Raw genomic sequence first — 21,632 nt, 5'->3', positions numbered from 1 at the left:
AGAAATAACAGTATCCAGTGACCTACAAGACTGACTCCAACTAACAATTTGAGCAACAGTGGAAAGGCTACCATAAATGCCCTTCTCTGATAATGAGATCAACTATGAACTTATCCACCATCATGGGGCCCTCATCTAGTAGCTGATGGAAACAGAAGCAAACACCCACAACTAAACACTGAGCCAAACTAGAATCCAGATGCAGAGAGGGAGGGCAAGACCATGCTGCAAAAACAATAGAGACAGCTGACCTGAACAAGGAGGAGCTAATGGGCCCCCAGACTGATAGCTGGGGATCTAGCATGGAACTGACTCAGACCCCCTGAACATGGGTCTCAGCTAGAAGGCCTGGGCAGTCTAAGGGACCTCAGACAGTGGAACCATGATGTATTCCTGGTGCACAAAAGGACCTTGCTGGCACATCCCCCATGGAGGGATACTCCCTTAACCTAGGGACTAGAGTCCTAGTTCCTACTTCAAATGACTTGACAGATTTAGATGATCCCTCCTGGATGGCATCACCTTACATGTAGAGTGGGGGGGGGGAGAAAGGGAGGGAGGGAGAAGGAACTAGGATTGATAGGTAAAATAAAAATTAAAAAAATAAGAAATAACAGTGTCTTCTATGCACTTTGTAAGGCAAAAATGGGACAGAGTCAGCAGAAAGAAGAATGAAGTCAACTGGAAGCTAACCAAGCAATACTGTACAAATGGAGTGCAGTATATCTCAAGTGGGCCATGGAACCTGTGCTCAGTGGCCTTGAGACTAATAACCACAGCTGTCCAAGGTGAAAGAGCTGAATTCCCAGCTCTCTCAAGGCCCTTGGCTTTGCCAAGCATGTTTCTGGATTTAGACAAGGAATTACATTTCCTCACCATGTTTTGGGGCCTCAGGGAAGCCTTGGATTGGCCTGCCTCCCAAAAATTGGTGAGTATGGCTGAAGCTGGATCCCAGTGCTTCTTTACTCACTCTGGGTCTGGGCCTGGGCAGGTGTAGGGTTGGTCTGTTAGATGAGAAATAGGGACAACTTACCCATGTTTACAACTTCTGCTGCCCACCCCCCATACCTGTGCTAAGAGAGGTGGCTCTCTTGCTCTTATGACCACAGGCCAGTTCTCTTACCTGCCCCAGGCACTGATGGGCAGTAGGGGGCAGAGGGTAACCCTCCCCCGCCCATGCTGCCACAATACAGATGGGTAATGGGGACAGCTCTCCCATGCTCACAGTTTTGGGACTGGCTCACCCGTACCTGTGCTAAAAGGGTTAGCTCTGTTGTACTGCCCCGGTGAGGTGCACGGCCTGCCCTCCTGAGTGCAGCAACTGGTGGGGGTCAGAGAAAAATCTATTTTCAATAAAAGGAAAAGAAGGAATTTAGTAATGTTCTTTCTGTTTCTTTCTTTTATGGAACAACTAGAAGAATGTTAGCCTTAATTATTTTGTTAAAGTCTGATAGAATTCTATGCTGAACCATCTGGCCTTGGGCTGTTTTTGGTTGGGAGACTTAATGACTGCTTCTATTTCTTTAGGGGTTAGTAGGTCTGTTTAAATTGCTTAGATGATCTTGATTTAGCTTTCACAGGTGGTACATACTGAGAAATTTCCAATTTCTTCTATATTTTCTAATTTGGTGGAGTTCCCCAGTGTCTGTTGTTATGCCCCCCTTCATTTCTGATTTTGTTAACATGAATATTTTCTCTTCCCCTTTTAATTAAATGATTAAGGGTTTATTAATCTTTTTTCCCCCCACAAGACAGGGTTTCTTTGTATTGCTTTGGAGCTTGTCCTGGAACTAGCTCTGTAGACCAGGCTGGGCTTGAACTCACAGAGATCCGCCTGCCTCTGCTTCCTGAGTGCTGGGACTAAAGGCATGCACCACCAATGCCCAGGTTTAATTATATTGTTAAATACTGGTAGAATTCTTTTTTTTTTTTTTTTTGAAAATGTTAGCATTTAATTAACCTCCCTGTGTGGTTCAAGCCACCAGGACACAAGCACCTCCAACACCCTTTATCCTCTCTTCAGCTCTTCTGCTGAAAAATTTGGCTTTCACAATGACAGGTTGCTTAGGGAGCTTCCCCTTCCCCAGAACTTTGTAGTAGCCCGATCGCACAACATCAATGATGGGAGCAGCTCCAGTCTTGTTCTTGGCAGCATTGACCCTAGTCTGCTCACTGACCAGTGTCCACAACTTATCCAGGTTGACTGTTGGGCAGAAGCTCTGGTTCCTCTTTAAGTGGTAATGCCTCATACCAACTTTCCCAAAGTAACCTGGATGGTATTTGTCGAAGTTGATCCTGTGGTGATGCATGCCTCCAGCATTCCTGCGGCCTCCTGGGTGCTTGCAGTGTTTACCAATGCGACCATGGCCATGGCTCACGTGGCCCCAGAGTTTCCGGGTCTTCCTTAGTCTGGATGGCAAGGCGGCGGCAGAAAGGAAAGCATACTGGTAGAATTCTATACTGAATTCATCTGGCCCTGGGCTGTGTGTGTGTGTGTGTGTGTGTGTGTGTGTGTGTTTTGTTTTGTTTTGACAGGATTTCTTTGTGTAGCCCTGGCCTGGAACTAGCTCTGTAGACCAGATAAGCCTTGAACTCACAGAGATCCACCTATCTCCTGAGTGTTGGGATTAAAGGCATGTGCTACCACTGCCTAGCACCCTGGGATGTTTTTGATTGGGAAACTTATTTATTTATTTATTTATTTATTTATTTATTTAATATAATCAAGTCCATTTAAATGAAAACAAACATTTATAGACAATATTTGGGAATTTGGGCGTCGTTCTTTCCAAACTACTTCCTGCTGGTGAGGGGAACTGTCATGGGGATTCTAAGAAGATTCAGAAATCCTGGCTGTAGTCTATAAGGATGCTTATTCCAGCTGTTTTGAATGTAGGATCACCAGGTACTCTGTTTCAGGTGGTCTGGCTTGATCAAACCACATTAGTCTGGAAGGAATCCATATCTTTTCATTTTCTGTGGAAACAAAAATAGAAATCCTTTTCCCCAGTAACTTGTCCTTGAACTTAAATTTTGGAGTCAAAGCATTTTTTTATTTAATTTATTATTTTACATGTCGATCCCAGTTCCCTCTCCCTCCCTCCCTCCCTTTTACCCTCTCTGCCCTCTCACATGCACCCTCCCCTCCCATCCCCCCACGCCAATTCCATATGTAGGGAAATGCCATCCAGTTGGGGTCATGTATGTCTGACAGGTCATGTGAAGTAGGGACTAGGGCTTCTCTCCTGTCTCTAGGTAAAGGCAGTTATCCCTCCATGGGGGATGTGTTCTCAAGGTCCTTTTGTGTACCAGGGATACATCCTGGCTCCACTGTCTGAGGTCCCTTAGACTGCTCAGTCCTTCTGGCTGAGACCCATATTCAGGGGAGTCTGAGTCAGGCCCATGCTGGCTTCCCAGCTATCAGTCTGGTGGCCCGTTAGCTCCTCCTTGTTCAGGTAAGCTGTCTCTATGTGTTTCTGCCACCTGGTCTTGTCCTCTCCATCTGCATCTGGGTTCTACTTCGACTCAGTGTTTATGTATGGGTGTTTGCTCCTGTTTCCAACAGGCATTAGTTGAGGGCTCCATGGATAAGTTAGTTGTTGATCTCATTATCCGGAAAGGGCATTTATGGTAGCCTTTCCACAAAAGCTCAAATTGTTATTTGGCAGCAGTCTTGTAGTTCTCTAGACCTTTCTTTGTGTTCAATTTTATCTTCAAACCAATATTGGCTCCCTGGTTTATGTTCTCTCTCTCTCTCTCTCTCTCTCTCTCTCTCTCTCTCTCTCTCTCTCTCTCTCTCTCTCTGTCTCTCTCTCTCTCTCCCCTGTCTTCTATTCCTAACCAGGCTCAATCTTCCTGGTCGCACATGTTTTCCTTTCCTCCAGGTTGGGAGACTTTTTAATGACTGCTTCTATTTCCTTAGGGGTTAGTAGTTCTGTTTAAATTGAGTATATGATCTTGACTTAGCTTTGGCAGGTGATATGTATTGAGAAATTACCAATTTCTTCTATATTTTCTAATTTGGTAGAGTACATGTCTTTGTGCTTATTTGGATTTCCTCAGTGTCTGTTGTTATGCTCCATTTCATTTCTGATTGTGTTAATATGAATATTTTCTCTCCTTTTACTTAAATGGCTAAGGGTTTAACAATCTTATAAATTTTCTCAGAGAACTAACTCTTTGTTTTATTGATTCTTTACATTAAGCCTTTTGTTTGTTAGTTCCCGTTTCATTGATTTCAATCATTAATTTGATTATATATTTGTTTCTACTCCCTTTGGGTGCTATTTCTTCTTTTTGGTCTAGAGCTTTCAAGTGTGCTGTTCAGTTACTAGTGTGAGATCTTTCCAATTCTCTCTCTCTCTCTCTCTCTCTCTCTCTCTCTCTCTTTTTCCTTTCTTTTTTTTTAAACATAGGCACTTGGTTCTATGAACTTGCATTGTAGAACTCTTCATTTTGTTCCATATGTTTGGATGTGCTGAGTTTTCATTTTTATTCACTTTTAGAAAGTTTTAAATTCCTGTCTTAATTTTTGTCCTAGTCCTACTTTTTTCACTCAGTAGTGAGTTGTTTAGTTTCCATGAGTCTGTAAATTTCCATTGTTGTTGATATCCAAGTTTAATCTGTGGTGGTCAGGTAGGATGCAGGATGGGGTTTTAATTTTCTTCCATCTGTTGAGAATTGCTTTGTGTCCAAGTATATGGTCGATTTTGGAGAAGTTTCATGAGCTGCTGAGAAGAAGGTATATTCTTTTCTATTTTGGAGAAGTATTCTGTAAATATCTTTTGGTTCACTTGGTTTATGACATCATTTAGCCCCAGCAGTTTTCTATTTAGATTTTGTCTGATGACTTGTCTATGGTGAGACTGTGATATGGAAGTCACCCATTATCACCATGTGAGTGTCAGTAATTTAACTGCAGTAGTGTTTCTTTTAGGAGCTTGTGTGTCCTTGTGTTTTGTGTATAAATGTTTATAATTGTAATATCCTTTGCCACCCAACGCAGCAGCATGGTGGAAGCACTCACCAGTAAAGAGTGAACTAGAGCAGGCTGAAGCAGCCATGCTTTTCCCTTGGACCTCTTTGTTTCTGGGCTGTCCTGGAAGACAATGCTCAACCTAGGGGAAGAGACTGTTTCCTGGTTACTATGCTAGCAATTCCAATCACTAATAAACTACTTTCATTTCATGGTAGTGGGGACAGCTTTGAGAACTATTTTAGTAAACATTCCCAAGATGTAGAGGCACAAGCCCAAAGAGAGCAATTTCCCCAAGAAGTTATAAAGAAATGGCATTTGATTTTCTCCAGGTCTGCTAGGGCCTGGGTGCTGTCTCAGAAAACACACTTCCAGATACGTGCCATGCTCTTCCTTAGCACCTTTCTAGGCATCACACAACTAGTACAGAAAGTAATTATTCTGTTTGCCATCATTTGGTCAAAGGGATAAGGTTTATTAAGCCATCTGGATTTATTCAGTCTTCTTATAAAAGGACACAAACATACTTTAAACTAAGCTCCCAAATGTTGAAGCTGGATACCTACAGAAAAAAAGACACAAAACGTAAGTGTAAAAAATAATTAGCAGTTAGAGGGAAGTGTGCTACATCCTTGGTTGAGCAACTGTTCTGAGTTGGAACTAAATTAATGACCATATTCCCGTAAGCCCTGGTTTATTTCCAGTTTGTCCTGACTGTTGGGTTGGCTTAATGTGTTCTCTCTGTAAATGTATCTTTTCTTTTTTCCTTATTTTTAAATCACAGTGTGAGTTCCAATTTCAAAGCTATTGACACTATTTCATGGGGAGAACAAAAGCTCTCTGTAGTGAGATTAGTAGCAAATTATTGTAATGGTTTTTCAAATTACCATTATATCAGAAAATCATTACTTGTCTTATCCTGTTGAGTAAATATTGAATGAGTTACAGCAAGCCCATCTACACCTCCTAAAGCTCCATGTCAGATTCTTTCACTGTATCGTCCTTATTTTGGAGGCAGGGTACTTGTGGTGCATGTTCTCTGGGACTAGTTACTTGTTTTCTTTATTCTCTTCATATTGGCTGGCATTTAAGGTATTTAACAGACATTCTAAACACATATTCTTTCAATTGGAAAATATTTGCAAACATACACATGGAGACAAAGAGACAAGAGGCAGGAGAGAGGGGAAGAGGAGAGAGAGTGTGACAGAGAGAGAAGAGACAGAGAGAGGAGAAGAGAAAGGGGGAGAGGGTAGAAGGCATGGGGAGAGCTCTGGCTTCCAAAACAGTTAAAAGAATGAAGTTTTGATAACCTGTGTGTGAAAAAATTTCACTATAAAAGAAGTAACATCCTCATACAGATGTCTATATTTTACTCTGGGATATCACTGCTCAATTACTTATGTATGTTTAGTAGCAAGGATGAAATCATTTACTCACAACTTCATACAGAGTAGCAAGTCATAAGATAGTTTTAGGTTTCCAGTTTAGAGACATTAGATGGAAGATAAGATTAAGATACTTCCACAAGAAAGAAATTAAAGAAGATACCAGAAAATGGAAAGATCTCCCATGCTCTTGGATAGTTAGGATAAACATAGTAAAAAATGGCAATCTTGCCAAAAGCAATCTACAGATTCAATGCAATCCCCATTAAAATCCCCACCACAATTCTTCACCGGCCTTGAAAGGATAATAATCAACTTTATATGGAAAAACAAAAGGCCCTGGATAGCCAAAACAACCTTATACAATAAAAGAACTTCAGGAGGCATCACCATTCCTGACTTTAAGCTCTACTACAGAGCTATCGTTCTGAAAACAGCCTAGTATTGGCATAAAAATAGACAGGTAGACCAATGGAATTGAATTGAAAATCCTGATATTAACTCACACACCTATGAACACCTTATTTTCGACAAAACAGCTAAAATTATACAATGGGGTGAAGGCAGCATCTTCAACAAATGGTACTGGCACAATTGGATGAAGGTGTGTAGAAAACTGCAGATAGACCCATGTCTGTCGCCATGCACAAAACTCAAGTCCAAATAGATCAAAGATCTCAACATCAATCCAGCCTCACTGAACCTCTTAGAAGAGAAAGTAGGAGGTACTCTTGAACAAATTGGTGTAGGAGACTGCTTCCTGAACATAACTCCAGGGTCACAGACACTGAAAGAAACAATTAATAAATGGGACCTCTTCAAATTTAGAAGCTTCTGTAAGGCAAAGGACACAGTTGACAAGACCAAATGGCAGCCCACAGACTGGGAAGAGATTTTCACCAATCCTATATCTGACAAAGGGCTGACCTTCAAAATATACAAAGAACTCAAGAAACTAGTCAACACAACACCAAATAACCCTATTAAAAAATGGGTTACAGAACTGAAGAAAGAATTCTCAATAGAGGAAATCAAAAAGGCTGAAAGACACTTAAGAAAGTTCTCCACATCCTTAGCTATAAGGGAAATGCAAATCAAAAGAACTTTGAGATACCATCTTACCCCTGCCAGATGGCTAAAATTAGAAACACCAATGATGACTCATGTTGGAGAGGATGTGGAGAAATGGGAACACTCCTCCACTGCTGGTGGGAGTGCAAACTCATACAGCCATTTTGGAGATCAGTATGGCAGTTCCTCAGGAAAATGGGAATCAGTTTACCACAGGACCTGGCAATCCCCCTCTTAGGCATATACCCAAAGGATTCACATCCATGCAACAAAGACATCTGTTCAACTATGTTCATAGCAGCACTATTTGTAATAGCAAGAACCTGGAAGCAACCTAGATGCCCCTCAGTTGAAGAATGGTTAATGAAGATGTGGCACATCTACACAATGGAATACAACTCTGCAGAAAAAAATAATGGTATCTTGAAATTTGCAGGCAAGTGGATGGCACTTGAAGAAACCATCCTGAATGAGGTAACCCCGTCACAAAAAGAGGAACATATATCACTCATATATGGATTTTAAACCTAGATAAAAGGATCACCAGCCTATAATTCACACCACTAAAGGAACTAGGATACAAGGTGTATTCTAAGAGATTTATATAAATTCCCTCACAGAACCAGGAAGGGACAAGTTCCCCCAGAGCACAGGGGAAGTGAGGGGGCAGTGAATGGAGAGAGAAGCAGGAGAAAATGAGGGGGAGGAAAGGAAAACACGTGCCATCAGGAAGATTGAGCCCAGTTAGGAATAGAAGACAGGAGAGAGAGAGAGAGAGAGAGAGAGAGAGAGAGAGAGAGAGAGAGAGAGAACATAAAACAGAGAGCCAATATTGGTTTGAAGATAAAATTGAACACAAAGAAAGGTCTAGAGAACTACAGGACTGCTGCGAAATAACAATTTGAGCTTTTGTGGAAAGGCTACCATAAATGCCCTTCCCGGATAGTGAGATCAACAACTAACTTATCCATGGAGCCCTCAACTAATGCCTGTTGGAAACAGGAGCAAACACCCATACATAAACACTGAGTCGAAGTAGAACCCAGATGCAGATGGAGAGGACAAGACCAGGCAGCAGAAACACATAGAGACAGCTTACCTGAACAAGGAGGAGCTAACGGGCCACCAGACTGATAGCTGGGAAGCCAGCATGGGCCTGACTCAGACTCCCCTGAATATGGGTCTCAGCCAGAAGGACTGAGCAGTCTAAGGGACCTCAGACAGTGGAGCCAGGATGTATCCCTGGTACACAAAAGGACCTTGAGAACACATCCCCCATGGAGGGATAACTGCCTTTACCTAGAGACAGGAGAGAAGCCCTAGTCCTTACTTCACATGACCTGTCAGACCCACATGACCCCAACTGGATGGCATTTCCCTACATATGGAATTGGTATGGGGGGATGGGAGGGGAGGGTGGTTAGGGTGCATGTGAGAGGGCAGAGAGGGTAAAAGGGAGGGAGGGAGGGAGAGGGAACTGGGATCGACATGTAAAATAATAAATTAAATAAAAAATGCTTTGACTCCAAAATTTAAGTTCAAGGACAAGTTACTGGGGGAAAGGATTTCTATTTTTCTTTCTACAGAAAACGAAAAGCTGTGGATACAAATTGATACAAATTTAAGGTCAGTTTTGTGATATATATATATATATATATATATATATATATATATATATATATATCTCCTCTTGTTTAGGTATTGTGTTTATATAGTTCATTTAGAAATGTAGTTTATAATGTAATATAGGTTATAGATAATTACCTGTGATAGTCAAAACTTAGAGTTAAATTAGTTAGGTTTTTCAAGATATACAGAGATGTATTTGAGAAGAATAGGCATTCTTCAAACCTTTCAAAGACCTACAGAATATGGCATTTAAAATGGTTTAGGGTTTTTCTTGACAGTGAAACATAAATGCTCCTGGCAATACCACCTGCACCAGAAAGGAAGATGGAAGATGGGCATCGAAGAAACGCGTTATGAAGTTTGCTTTCAATATAGCAAGACTAGCCATTTGGACAAGATACTGCTCTTGTCTGGACTGTTTGACTTTGTGATGTATACACTGGACATGCAGGACCCACAGAAAAGTGACTGCTGATTCAAGATGGACATTGCTACAGAGTTCCTGCTTAATGGAAGTGTTTGCCAGACAGTTTGCAGGACACAGAGAAAAGTGACTGACAAACTGACAATACAAGAAAACAGTTTAATATCCCCCATGGAGGGATAACTGCCTTAATCTAGAGACAGGAGAGAAGCCCTAGTCCCTACTTCACATGACCTGTCAGATCTACATGACCCCAACTGGATGGCATTCCCCTACATGTGGAATTGGGGTGGTGGATGGGAGGGGAGGGTGGTTGGAGTGCATGTGAGAGGGCAGAGAGGGTAAAAGGGAGGGAAGGAGGGAGGGAGGGAGGGAGGGAGAGGAACTGGGATCGACATGTAAAATAAATTAAATTAAAAAAAATGCTTTGACTCCAAAATTTAAGTTCAAGGACAAGTTACTGGGGAAAAGGATTTCTATTTTTGTTTCCACAGAAAATGAAAAGATGTGGATTCCTTCTAGACTAATGTGGTTTGATCAAGCCAGACCACCTGAAACAGAGTACAAGCTGATCCTACATTCAAAACAGCTGGACAAAGCATCCCTACAGACTACAGCCAGGATTTCTGAATCTTCTTCGAATCTCCCATGACAGTTCCCCTTACCAGCAGGAAGTAGTTTGGAAAGAACGATGCCCAAATTCCCAAATATTGTCTATAAATGTTTGTTTTCATTTAAATGGACTTTGTTATATAAAATAAAATAAAATAAAAATATAATAAATAAAAAATAAAAAGACAGTTTAAGGTTTCCTACTTTGCTGAAGAGTCTGTCAGACACACTATGGTCTATGGGCTGAAGATGGAAGATTACAGAAGAACTTCAGGTGACTGACAAGGCAAGATGTCTCTTTCATTTCTAAAGTTTATATACTATCCTTCTGTGGTCTTTGAAGGAGTTGAAGACAGATAGTTATGGTTATAGTTTTCCTTAGTTAAGATTAAAGATAAGTTACATATATGACTTTAGACTCACAAAGATAGAATAGATGATGTAATATTTTTTAAATCTTACTAAATATTAATGGACTTAATATTGTTGACTGTGATTCTTATTGGATAACTGTTGTGTTATATATTTTGCTATGCTAAGGTTGAAACCCTTCTTTTTATTTTAGACAGAAAAGAGGAGATGATGGGAGATGCCATTATGTATATATGTTTCTCATCCTGGTTAATGAATAAAGCACTGTTGGCCAATAGGAAAGGATGATAGGAGGGACTAGGAGACAAGGAGGAAAGAGGAAGTAGTAAGGTGGAGTCAAGATAGAGAGTCTAGAGAGAACAGAACCGCCATTTCCCCGCTCTCGGTAAGACCACGTGGAAATACATAGAAATGGGTTAATACTTAAGATAGAGCTAGCCGATAAGAAATAAGTAACTAGCCAACAGCATAATATCAAATACAGAGTCTCTGTGCATTATTTGGGGCTGGCGTGGTGGCAGGACAAGACCAGCGGCGGGAGGAAAAACCATACTCATTACATCTATCATGTTTAGAGATTGTTTTATGGTCATACTTACTTTAGATTCTTCCTTTTCCTATTTTTGTTTGTTTGTTTATTTATTTATTTATTTATTTATTTATTTATTTATTTATTTATTTATTTATTGGATTCAGGATCTTTATAGCCCAGCAGGGCTTCAAATTCAATATTTCACTGAGAATGGCCTTGAGTCTTGATTCTCCCACTACTGCCTCCAAGTGCTAGGACTTCAGGTATATGCCACCATTTCCAGCTAGGCTTCCCAGATATGCTCATGTGTTTTGTATGTTTGGAGATTTTTATGCACAATTTAATCAAATAGTTCTCTGTATACTTTTAGTTTGTGTATTGGCTCCTTCTTATACACCAAAGTTTCATAGATTTCACCTCAGAATCATGCCTGCAAGGCCTTGGAATTTGTATTTTATGGTAGCCTCTTCAGTATTTCTTATGAATGTAGTAATTCCTAACTTATATCTTCAACTCATATGTTCTTTCAATAAATCTAATGAATTGGTGACACTTTCCATTGATTTTATTATTTGGTTTATTGAACTTTTCATTCCCAACATGCTCTACCCACCCCTCTTTTAAAAAGGAATCACTATATTTTTGCTGAAAGCTTCATCTAAATTGCTGATTTTCTTGTCCAGATATTAAGCTGATTTCATTCATCATACCTCAGATTTTAGATTGCTCACTACAATGAAGCAGCACTTTAAGAAACACACTGAGGACTTTTAATGTCAGGAAACTTGGGTTATGCCTAGCCCAGTGGCAGTGGTCCTAACTTCTGTGCTGAGGAGAAGTGGTCTCCTTTCCTGAGTACTACCATAGATGTGCAGAATTCTGAAGCTGTTCACAACTGTACAACTTCTTCATTTGGACTCTACTCTCTACCATGTGTGGTTTGTTGCTGGATAGGCTGAGAACTCTGAAATCAAGTGTGACTGGGTGTGGCAGCTTCCTTCCCCCACAGGCCATTTTACTGATGGACAGGATCTCTGACAGGCAAGAATGCTAGGATTTCTAAGTTGTCAACCTCCAGCAAAGGACTCAGTGCCCTGTGTCTAAAACAAATGATGTACATGGCATATAATGGGCAGATTATGTCATATCAACTTGCTTTTTTTTGTGAACACAACCCAGAAATGTTATTATATAGTATTATATAATCTTTTCAGAAGATAAGATATTCTTTATCTCACTTAACAATTAGGAAAAAGTTCCAATTCCTCATTTTTTGAAGAAGTAAAATTTGAAAACTGAACAAAATAAACAAAGATTTTTGCATTTGTTTTTCTATTATCAAGGTTTTAAAAGCTATATGAATAAAAGATTTATCATGATGAAATGTAAGTAAGTTCTGCTAATGAATAATGAGTGTACTTCAGCAATACCAGTAAATCAGAACACGTGAGAAGTGAAATTAGGACTCAAGAAAATTAGTTTTAATTGGGTTAAAGAGTATAACCCACAAAGAAGTGACAAGCCTCTACTTCAAGGCAATTATCGCAAAATGCTCACTTAAAAACAAATATACAGAAGATTCAACATTATAGTAAGTGTATAAATTCCTTAGATATTAATTTTGATGAGTTCTTATTTCAAAATGCTGATATGATTTTTTAAAGTATCATAAGAATCTTATTCTATATATACTCTATGTATTCACTGAAATATTTTTGCCAAGGAACTCCTGGGAAATATAATAGCATAATGGCTATATCTTTGAAACTTTGTCTCTAAAAGTTTGTCATCATGTAAGGTGTGCTTCTGCTAGTATGATGTACAGTGAATTGACACAAGTCCATGTCAGCTACACTATGTAACTTATCTTGAATAAAGAAAAACATCTATTAAAAAATTAACTAAAAATGATGTGGCATTTCAATTTAGTTGTGTTTTCCCCAGTTATCTTCCGGCTTAGAACTCAGCTCATTTCTTATACACTGGCATTATCCACATGACTGCAAAACTCCAGGTAGCAAGCCTTTGCTAAACATCATTTTTATAAGACATAAACACTAAGCTTTGAAGAATTAGTTTAATTAATCCTTGGTGAAGAGCTAGATCCACAGAATAAAGTAAACATCTGCTTTATGTGTATCTATTGATCTGTTAACAACTTTCTTTTTAAAAACAAATGTCTAAAAGATTAAGCTTTTGAAAAGTTTATTTTTGTTTTATGTGTATGAATGTTTGCCTATGTGTGTGTGTGTGTGTGTGTGTGTGTGTGTGTGTATGTATGTATGTATGTATGTATACTGAATATGCATCTGCTTCCCATAGAGAACAGGAGAGGGTGTTGGATTCCCTTTATATATACACTATGTATTATATATGTATTATATATAATATATATTTAAAGAAATAGAAGGCCTGGATTTGAGAGAGAGAGCAAGCAAGGGGGTATATGGAAAGATCAAAAGGGGATATAAATTACTTATATTTTAATTTCAAGAAATATGAATATATTTGAAAGAAAGAGTGGTTAAGACTAATGTATATTTCTTAATTTTGTAAATGAACCTATAGTTATGAGGCAGTTTACTTTGTGCAATATGTCCATCTGTTTTATAGATTCACACCCATTTATATTTCACATTGTTTCATGATGACATTTTACACTGGGCAGATATATTAGGCGATGTTCATTTTATTGCAACCAATGGAAGGAAAATGACTTTGACTAACTCAGGCAGAAAATGGAGTTACTTCACAGAATTTAAAAAGCAGCTATGCAGTCATGCTTCTGGGAGGCAGGAATGAATGATCTAGGACCTTAGGGAGGCTCTCATGGAACTGGCGTTGTAGTCTGACTCTGTTGTGGTCCTGCCATGTCTACATGGGCCCCCAGGTCCCTCTGTTTAAATTCGATTCTCATGAGAAAACACGAGTTCATCCAATTTTACTTCTGATGTTCTTAGCTATGTATCCACTAGCATTGCCAGAATAGAAGTAAGAAAACAGGACTGGCCTTATTGTGAGTGATTTTGTGTTTGTCACAATACATTATCATCCTCTTCAGGGCTGGTAGGATCATATGAATAACTTATTTCCTAAATAAATAATTTCATAAAGTTGAGCATTAAAGCCCAGAATCTTGTTAGGTATCCATCCATCCATCCATCCATCCATCCATCCATCCATCCATCCATTGCTCAAACTGTCCAATGCTGCAGGCATGAGTGTGGCAGCCATCTGTAACAAATAACCTGCTTTGCTTGTGACACAGAACAACATAAATCACCTGTATTTTTTGTTTTTTTAAGACATAGCAGTGCATGGGGGTGTGGTGGTGACAGGCTAGTTAAAAACTCCTCTCCAGTACTAGGAAGTAATTACTCTGCAACTAACTTGTGTCTCTATTACCAAATATTTTCCCCTCGATTTCAAATCTGTTCATAATGGCTTGTTGGCCCCCTGGAGTTTTTGGTACTTAATTATTGCATATTGGGAAATTCATTAAATGAATCTGGACAGTGCTTTATTTCAATATATCTGTAGAGCTCTGAGGGATTTACTGACTACGATAAGCTTTTCTTTGATGTTCATGCAGTTCTTTCTTGTCCCTTTACCATAGAAAAGAAGGGTTGAGGTGAATAGTGGCTTCTTGGCATATTGGCTTGCCCAGGTGGAAAGTTTTACTGCTGCATTCAGTAAAACTTTCCTAGCTGAACTAAAGCCATATTCCCTGACGTTAAGATGCCAAAAGATAAATTTAGCAATACTCTTGAGACACGAACTAGAGCGATGGCTTAGCAGTTCATAGCACTTACTGTTCTTTCAGATGACCGGGAGTTTTGTTTCTCAGTACTCATATCAGGTATCAGGTAGATCACAAATGCTGGTAACTCCAGTTCCAGGAGATCTGACATCCACTGCATCTGCATGAACCTGCATACACAAGATACACAGAAACTCATGAAAGCACACACACACATGCACGCACACAGGCACACACACACACACACACACACACACACAGAGAGAGAGAGAGAGAGAGAAGCATCTTTAAGAAATACTCCAAAGAAATATTTATTTTTCAAAATTATGTTCCTCAATAATTTCTTTAAATTTCATAGCATTTAAGTTTTAATGGACTTGTAATGCCTTTTTTCCCCTTCAAGAAATACTTCTTGTGTAACTGATTAATTGATGACCTCAGTAGATCATTTGAGTTTCTGAGTACTTTATATTCTTATTACAAACCAGCAGAATCCAGATGTGGCATATCATCCCCACAATTGAGAAGGTACTGGTTACTCCTACCATCCAAACTGAGTCTGCTTTTCCATGTGTTAAAGTTACTTAGAGTTTTGGTGTGTTTATATCTTTTATTCTGTTGCAGAGATAATTAATCACATAAATCCTTTTCATCTTAGGCCATTATGATTCCCTAGACTTACCCATAGGCCAATTGGCCATCTGCTGCTGCCTTAAAGGCCTTCATTCTTACTCTCCTTCTAAAAAGGATGGACTCATTTGGATTTGTGCAGGCCTAGAAATTTATTTCATATACAAAAATGATTTCTTCATATTGTACGAGCTTTTACATCTTCTAGAGCCCATTGAATCTCATCCTTTTGATTTCACTTTAAATATTTCCATATTTTTCTCCTTTATAAGTATAAATTATGAACAGTTTACAGAAGACACAATCTGGTAGTGAACTATATTTCTCTGTCACCTTCTTAAGTTACAATATTTGTTCTACATGAGTTTATTGTTGAATAGATTTATAATTTTTCTACTGTCTAATTGAATTCCATTGTTATTGTTTCTGTCTTCTTGATGTTCGTACCCTTGAGAACACTCCAAATTTATGCATTTTCAATAAAAGCTAACATTTTCTACCTTCACACTTTTTCTTTCTCTTTTTTTACAAACAGCATAGGGAATAAAGATACAATTCAATGGCACAACAAAGACTATCATATATTATTATAGTATTTATTTATTTTATTTTTCATGACATTGTCTTGCTCTGTAGTCCAGGTTGACCTCCAACTTTAGATCCTTATATTGAGAAAGAGATCATGGAAACACTCTCATTCACAATAGTCTTAAAAATCTAGGAATAAATCTCACAAAGATGGTGGAAGTTCTCTATAAAGATAACTTTATGCCTCTAAATGAATAGATTGAAGAAGACACTAGAAGATAGTTAGATGCTCATGGATTTGTGGAATTAATAATGAAAACAACCATGTTACAAAAAGCAATTTAAAAATTCTATGTAATCCCAATCTAAATCCCCAATGACATCCTTCGAAGAGATAGGAAAAAGTCATAAATTTCATGTGGAAACACAAAAGAAACTAGATAACCAAAGCAATCCTGAAGGAGAAAAAGCCAATTTTGGATTACTATTCCAGATTTTAAGATATGTTATAGTTATAGTAATATAGCAACGTGGAACAAAAGCAGTCATTGTGGATCAATGGAATACAATAGAGGACTCGAACATGAGTGTCCTTAATTACAGCCATCTGATATTTGACAAAAATGGAGGAAAGACAGCTTCTTTGACTGGGATGTTGAAAAGGAGGGAAAACTGAGTTTCCACAAGAAATTAGACCTATATCTATCACCTTATAAACAATTCTACTCTAGGACCACAACATGAAACCAGAAATGCTAAAACTATTAGGATAAGACTTAAGCAGTACCATATAAGTAAAGGACTTCTGAGGAGCATTCCATTTGCTCATGAACTGAAGCCAAAAATTGACAAATGGGACAACATTGATGTAAAAAGATTTTGTACAATGAAAGAAACTCAATGGAATGAAGAAGATGACCACAGAGTAGAATAAGATCTTTCCAAAGTATACATCCAAACAGAAGAATAGTATCTGGAATATATAAATAACACAACAACAATAAAGGATAAAAACAATCCTCAATTTTAAACTTTGCTATGGAACTGAATGGAGAATTCTCAAAACAAGAAATAATAGTTACTGAGAAATAGTGTTCAACATCTTTAGCAATCGGGGGAATGTAAATTAAAACTACTTTGAGATTTCATCTTCTACTAGTCTGAATGGCTAAGATCAAGAAAACAACTGACAACAAATACTGGTGAGAATGCAGGGAAGGAGTAGGTCTCATTAATTGTTGATGGAATTGCAAATCTGGAAACGAGAGTGGAGAACTGTCACAAAACTAAAAGCACACGATGCATTCCTTGACATATACACAAAGGAATCAATACACTATTCTACAGATATTTGCTCACCCACATTTATTTTTGCTTTATTCACAGTAGCTAGGAAATGAAAACAACCAAAATGTCCTTAAACTGATGAAGATTCCGTACATATATACAATAGTATACTATTCATAAGTAATGGAGAATGAAATGATGAAATTATCATAAATAGATAGATAGTTGGATAGATAGATGGATGGATAGATCTGCAAAATATTGTACTGAGTGAGGTAACCAGAATGACAATCCTACATGTTCTCTCTTGCTTATGGATCCTAGATCCGAATCTTTAGATGTTAGTATATAACCTGAAGTAACCACAGAAACCAGGGAAGGAAAAGGGAGCTGGGTAGAGATGGAAAAAGTGATCTAGAGAGGGATATAGTAAGGCACAGGTGCTTTAAAAAGGAATGGGGAAAATGGGGGAAACATTTGCTGGAGAGAGAATAGAGAGAGTAATACAGAGGGAGAAAAAGTAAGGAGAGATAAATGGTACTAAGTATGTTTTAAAAGCCATAAGGAAGCATTATTTTATAATTTTACTTAAAACACACATATAATATACACTTAGTTTAAATGGCGTTATATCACACAGGATGAATTAAGAGTCCCAGACTATTTACCCAAATTCCATGAGCCAGACATGAGAAACTTCACTTCAAGTTGTTGGTCAGGAGTGCTCCTAAAACAACATAGTCTACTGACATTGCACTTGGTTGACTCCCAGAAAATGAAGGCAAAATTGTATTGCTGAAAAAACACCACACACTTTGAACACAGGCTTTAGAGAAATCAAGCTGGAACTGTCTTGGAGGCCTACTCCATGAAAGCTAGCTTTCATAATATTAGAAAGCTATGCAAGAAAATGCAGTGGGAGAAAAGATATCAGTAATCCTAGCCAGCTTGACAAGATATCCCAAATGGTGCACTTGGGACTTTTATCTTGGGGTTAATCAACAGCTGTCCAGTTGGTTTTAAGGCCCTCTCAGTAATCCATGCTTGGTACTTTATAGTCTATTGCTCATGACTCCTGAGGTTACAGACTCTAGAGGGAAAACTATTACCATTTTCTTAAATGAGCATAATTTAAAACTGTATTCTAAGTATTACTTTTGTATGTAGAGATTAAGTGTGATTTTCACCTCTTATCATGAAAGCTTTTTTCTTCAGTGGATAAAGACCATTACAGAAATCCACAACTTGTTGAGTGCTAAGAATGACTAACTTTGGGGTAACAAACCCCAATTGGTAGATCTACAACATCTCCTACACCCAGGAATCAGGGGGTATCTTGCCTACCTTTCTTACATAGCTCAAGCCCACCTTCCCAGGAATGTCACAGCCCACAGTAGACTGAGACTTTCTATATCAATTCACAATCAATAAAATGCACAGTAGATATGCTTAGAGGTCAATTTGATGAAGGCAATTTCTCAGTCAAAGCTCCTGATTCCTAGTTGTGTCAAGTTGACAATAAGTCTAGCCCATAAATCAGGTTTTTAACTCCAGTTATTTTACTGGTTTCTATGTTTATTGGATTTGGGTGATAGAGTGAGACATTAGAGTTTTCCCCACCACATTTGTTTGGCAAAGTGGTAATCATAAATCATTTTGAAAACCTACAAAATATTCAACAATCAGTTTTGAATAAATTATTTAAAAGAAAACAAAAATAGGCGATATTTTGACTATACACTACCCACAAAAAGTAAATCCTGTATGTAATAATCAGCTTTAGTCAAAAACCTAAGTAATGAAAGTGATTGTAGGAAATATATGACTGTGTTTATTACTTCGGTGGCATAAACCATATTAAATAAGGCACAGAGTGGCCATAGGAAAATGGTTGACAAATCTGATGTCAATGTTATCAACTTCTATGTGATAAAGACATTCTGAATAAAGACATTGTAAAATGACTCTAGATAGATGATCCATGCACAGTTACAGTAGTAAGGAAGATGGGCTAGGAAGTAGGAAGCAGGGCTTAATGAGATTGATCTGCTGGGACCTTGATCTTTGCTAACCTATGTTCTATCCTTGAGAGAAACATATTTTTATTGTTCACAAGCTTCTTGGCCTATGGGCTGCATTATAGCAGCCTGAATAGTTTAAGCCATGCTAAAGAGAATAAATGTTAAAAATAGAAAAAAAAAAAGATTATTAGCTTGGCACATAGAGAGTAAAATTGTTGCCTCTTTGGGAGGAGCAACAATTTTAGGTAATAGAAGAGGGATTTAGTTTTATGTACAGCATCATAGTACATGGTTTTCAGAGATAATGTATTCACTGATTGCTTTCTGTGTACTCTCCATTTTTTAAAAAATATTTGTATATAAAGTAAATAACTTACTTAGCTAGGTGTTTCAATTAATGGATTACTAATTAATTCCTTATTTCAATAACTATATATATGTATGCCCTTAGGAACATTCAGGAGGTTTTTCTATAAGATGTATTTCAATAATGAAAGTGCTGGCTTACAGTATGCATTCATGTTTAACTTTCAAAGATGTGGTCAATTGCCTTCCAAATGTCGGCAACAATTTATATCCTAAGAATCAGTGTGTCTGTTCTAGTTTTCTACATTACTCCTTGCCAACAATAGATAACTTACTTAAAATAAGGTATACGGCAGGTCCATAGAAAGATGGGAAAAGTATCACTTATGGGGCAATAAGCATAATGGTAATTCAACACAAAATTATACTTGTTCCCATTGACAATTGTGAAAACAACAACAACAACAACAACAACAAAAAAAAACAAAAACAAAATATGACAACAGTTGGAATGAGAGGGGCGTCTTCCTCGGCCATCTGTTCAGCTAAATTGAAAAATGCACTTTAGGTTTTAGATAATGCATGCCAATATGTTTTACTATCCAGTCCAGTGATATAAACATCTTCCAAGTTTTTGAAATTAGAAGAAATAAGCCTAACTCATTATAAAAGAGAAATGGCCCATGGATCCTGTGCAGAGAAATGAATAAATGTCAACCAACCCCACAAGTAAACTATAGCCAGGCTCTGTCAGCAGGCCATACCCAGTAGAGCTTCCTTAATCTTCCTGTTTCAATTATATATGTGGAAGCAGAAACCTGTCTCCTGTCCAACAAAAGCTGATACTTCTAAGAATTGGAAAAAGCAAATAAACAAAAACTGAATTGAACTGAAAAAATGGGAACCATGTATTAGCATGTAAGCCTTAACATATGTTATGGCCTGGTTATGCCCAGTGCAACAGTGTTGATGATACTGATGGCATGGAGGTTCTGCTTTTATGGATGAATAAAAGTTGTTATCACAATATGTAGTTGGGTGCCATGGAAATTGTTTTCAGATTTATAAAAAAAAGATAAACTTAACTTCCTTTCTCTTGATTTTTTATGCTCACTTAGCCATTCTGTCTTTCATTGTGGAAAAAACACAGCAACAAAACTCATCAGATATATGTGCCTTGGATTTCTTTTCTTTATCAGTTACACAGTTTGTGTATTCCATTATAATAGACATTGAGTAAGTCAGTGCTGTATGTAGTGTGTTGTCAAGTTAGGTTAAACAGCACCATTGAGTGATAAAACAAGGGGCTGAGAACTTAACGGAGTTTTTGTTTTTTATTTTTTAAGAATAGGAGAGAGAAAATCCCAGGTGAGTTTACAGAGCTCATTCTTATAACCAATGTCAGCAATCTAAGAAGGACACACACACACACACACACACACACACACACACACACACACACACACACACACACACACACACAGAGCCTTGGAAAGGCCTAGGTAAATGCAGAAAAGCTCAGAACAGTGAAGGATTTTTGAGAGTGGACTTGAACTTGAAAGCAGTGTTCTCAGGTTTTGCTGCATTAGATTAGATCTTCCAAAATTATCTGGGATCTTTTGCTTGGACATATGGCCTAGAGATGAGAAATAGCAATGCTCAAACAGGAAGAAGGAAGACTTCTTTTTCATACATGGGTTGTAAAAAAAAAGAAATTCCAACATAATTGCACTGCCGTGCTACATTACAATGCACCATGAAGGTGATGAATTCTTATTAATTTATAAGTTAAGAAACTATTCAACATTGGTATCTCAAGATCCCATGTCTATCTATTAACTTGGGTTATGCTGATGAATGAAATGGACAAGGTTTGACCTCAAGATATCCTTTATCAAGAAGCAAGCAGTGTTAGTTTTTAGTGTTGTGTTTGGAGAATGGTTAAGAAAGGTGACCCAACTTTTCTTCAGTTCTATACTGTTTTAATAAAGTTTGTGACATAAAACATTTATTCAGTAATTCAGTATTAAAACATAGATATTTAAAAAGATTAAAATGTGATTGGGAGAGTGTGGGCAATCACACTGTGGGAGGAGC

At 38.0% G+C, this 21,632-nt stretch overlaps 1 protein-coding gene across 1 annotated transcript; it reads right to left on the bottom strand.

The window, feature by feature from the left end:
* Positions 1 to 1,958: 1,958 nt before the first annotated feature.
* Positions 1,959 to 15,489, bottom strand: LOC127234298 (60S ribosomal protein L27a-like). The gene is made up of 3 exons (XM_051201191.1): positions 15,446 to 15,489; positions 14,816 to 14,933; positions 1,959 to 2,444 (listed from the first exon to the last, which is right to left on the bottom strand). Exons 1-3 carry the CDS (start codon positions 15,487 to 15,489, stop codon positions 1,974 to 1,976), a joined length of 633 nt encoding a protein of 210 aa, XP_051057148.1. The 3' UTR covers positions 1,959 to 1,973.
* Between the last annotated feature and the right edge of the window lie 6,143 nt (positions 15,490 to 21,632).

This window comes from Phodopus roborovskii, unplaced genomic scaffold (genome assembly GCF_943737965.1).
Source record: "Phodopus roborovskii unplaced genomic scaffold, PHOROB, whole genome shotgun sequence".
Lineage (NCBI taxonomy): Eukaryota > Metazoa > Chordata > Mammalia > Rodentia > Cricetidae > Phodopus > Phodopus roborovskii.
The sequence above is the reverse complement of the archived record's forward strand: the minus strand, read 5'-3'. Positions and strand labels throughout refer to the sequence as shown.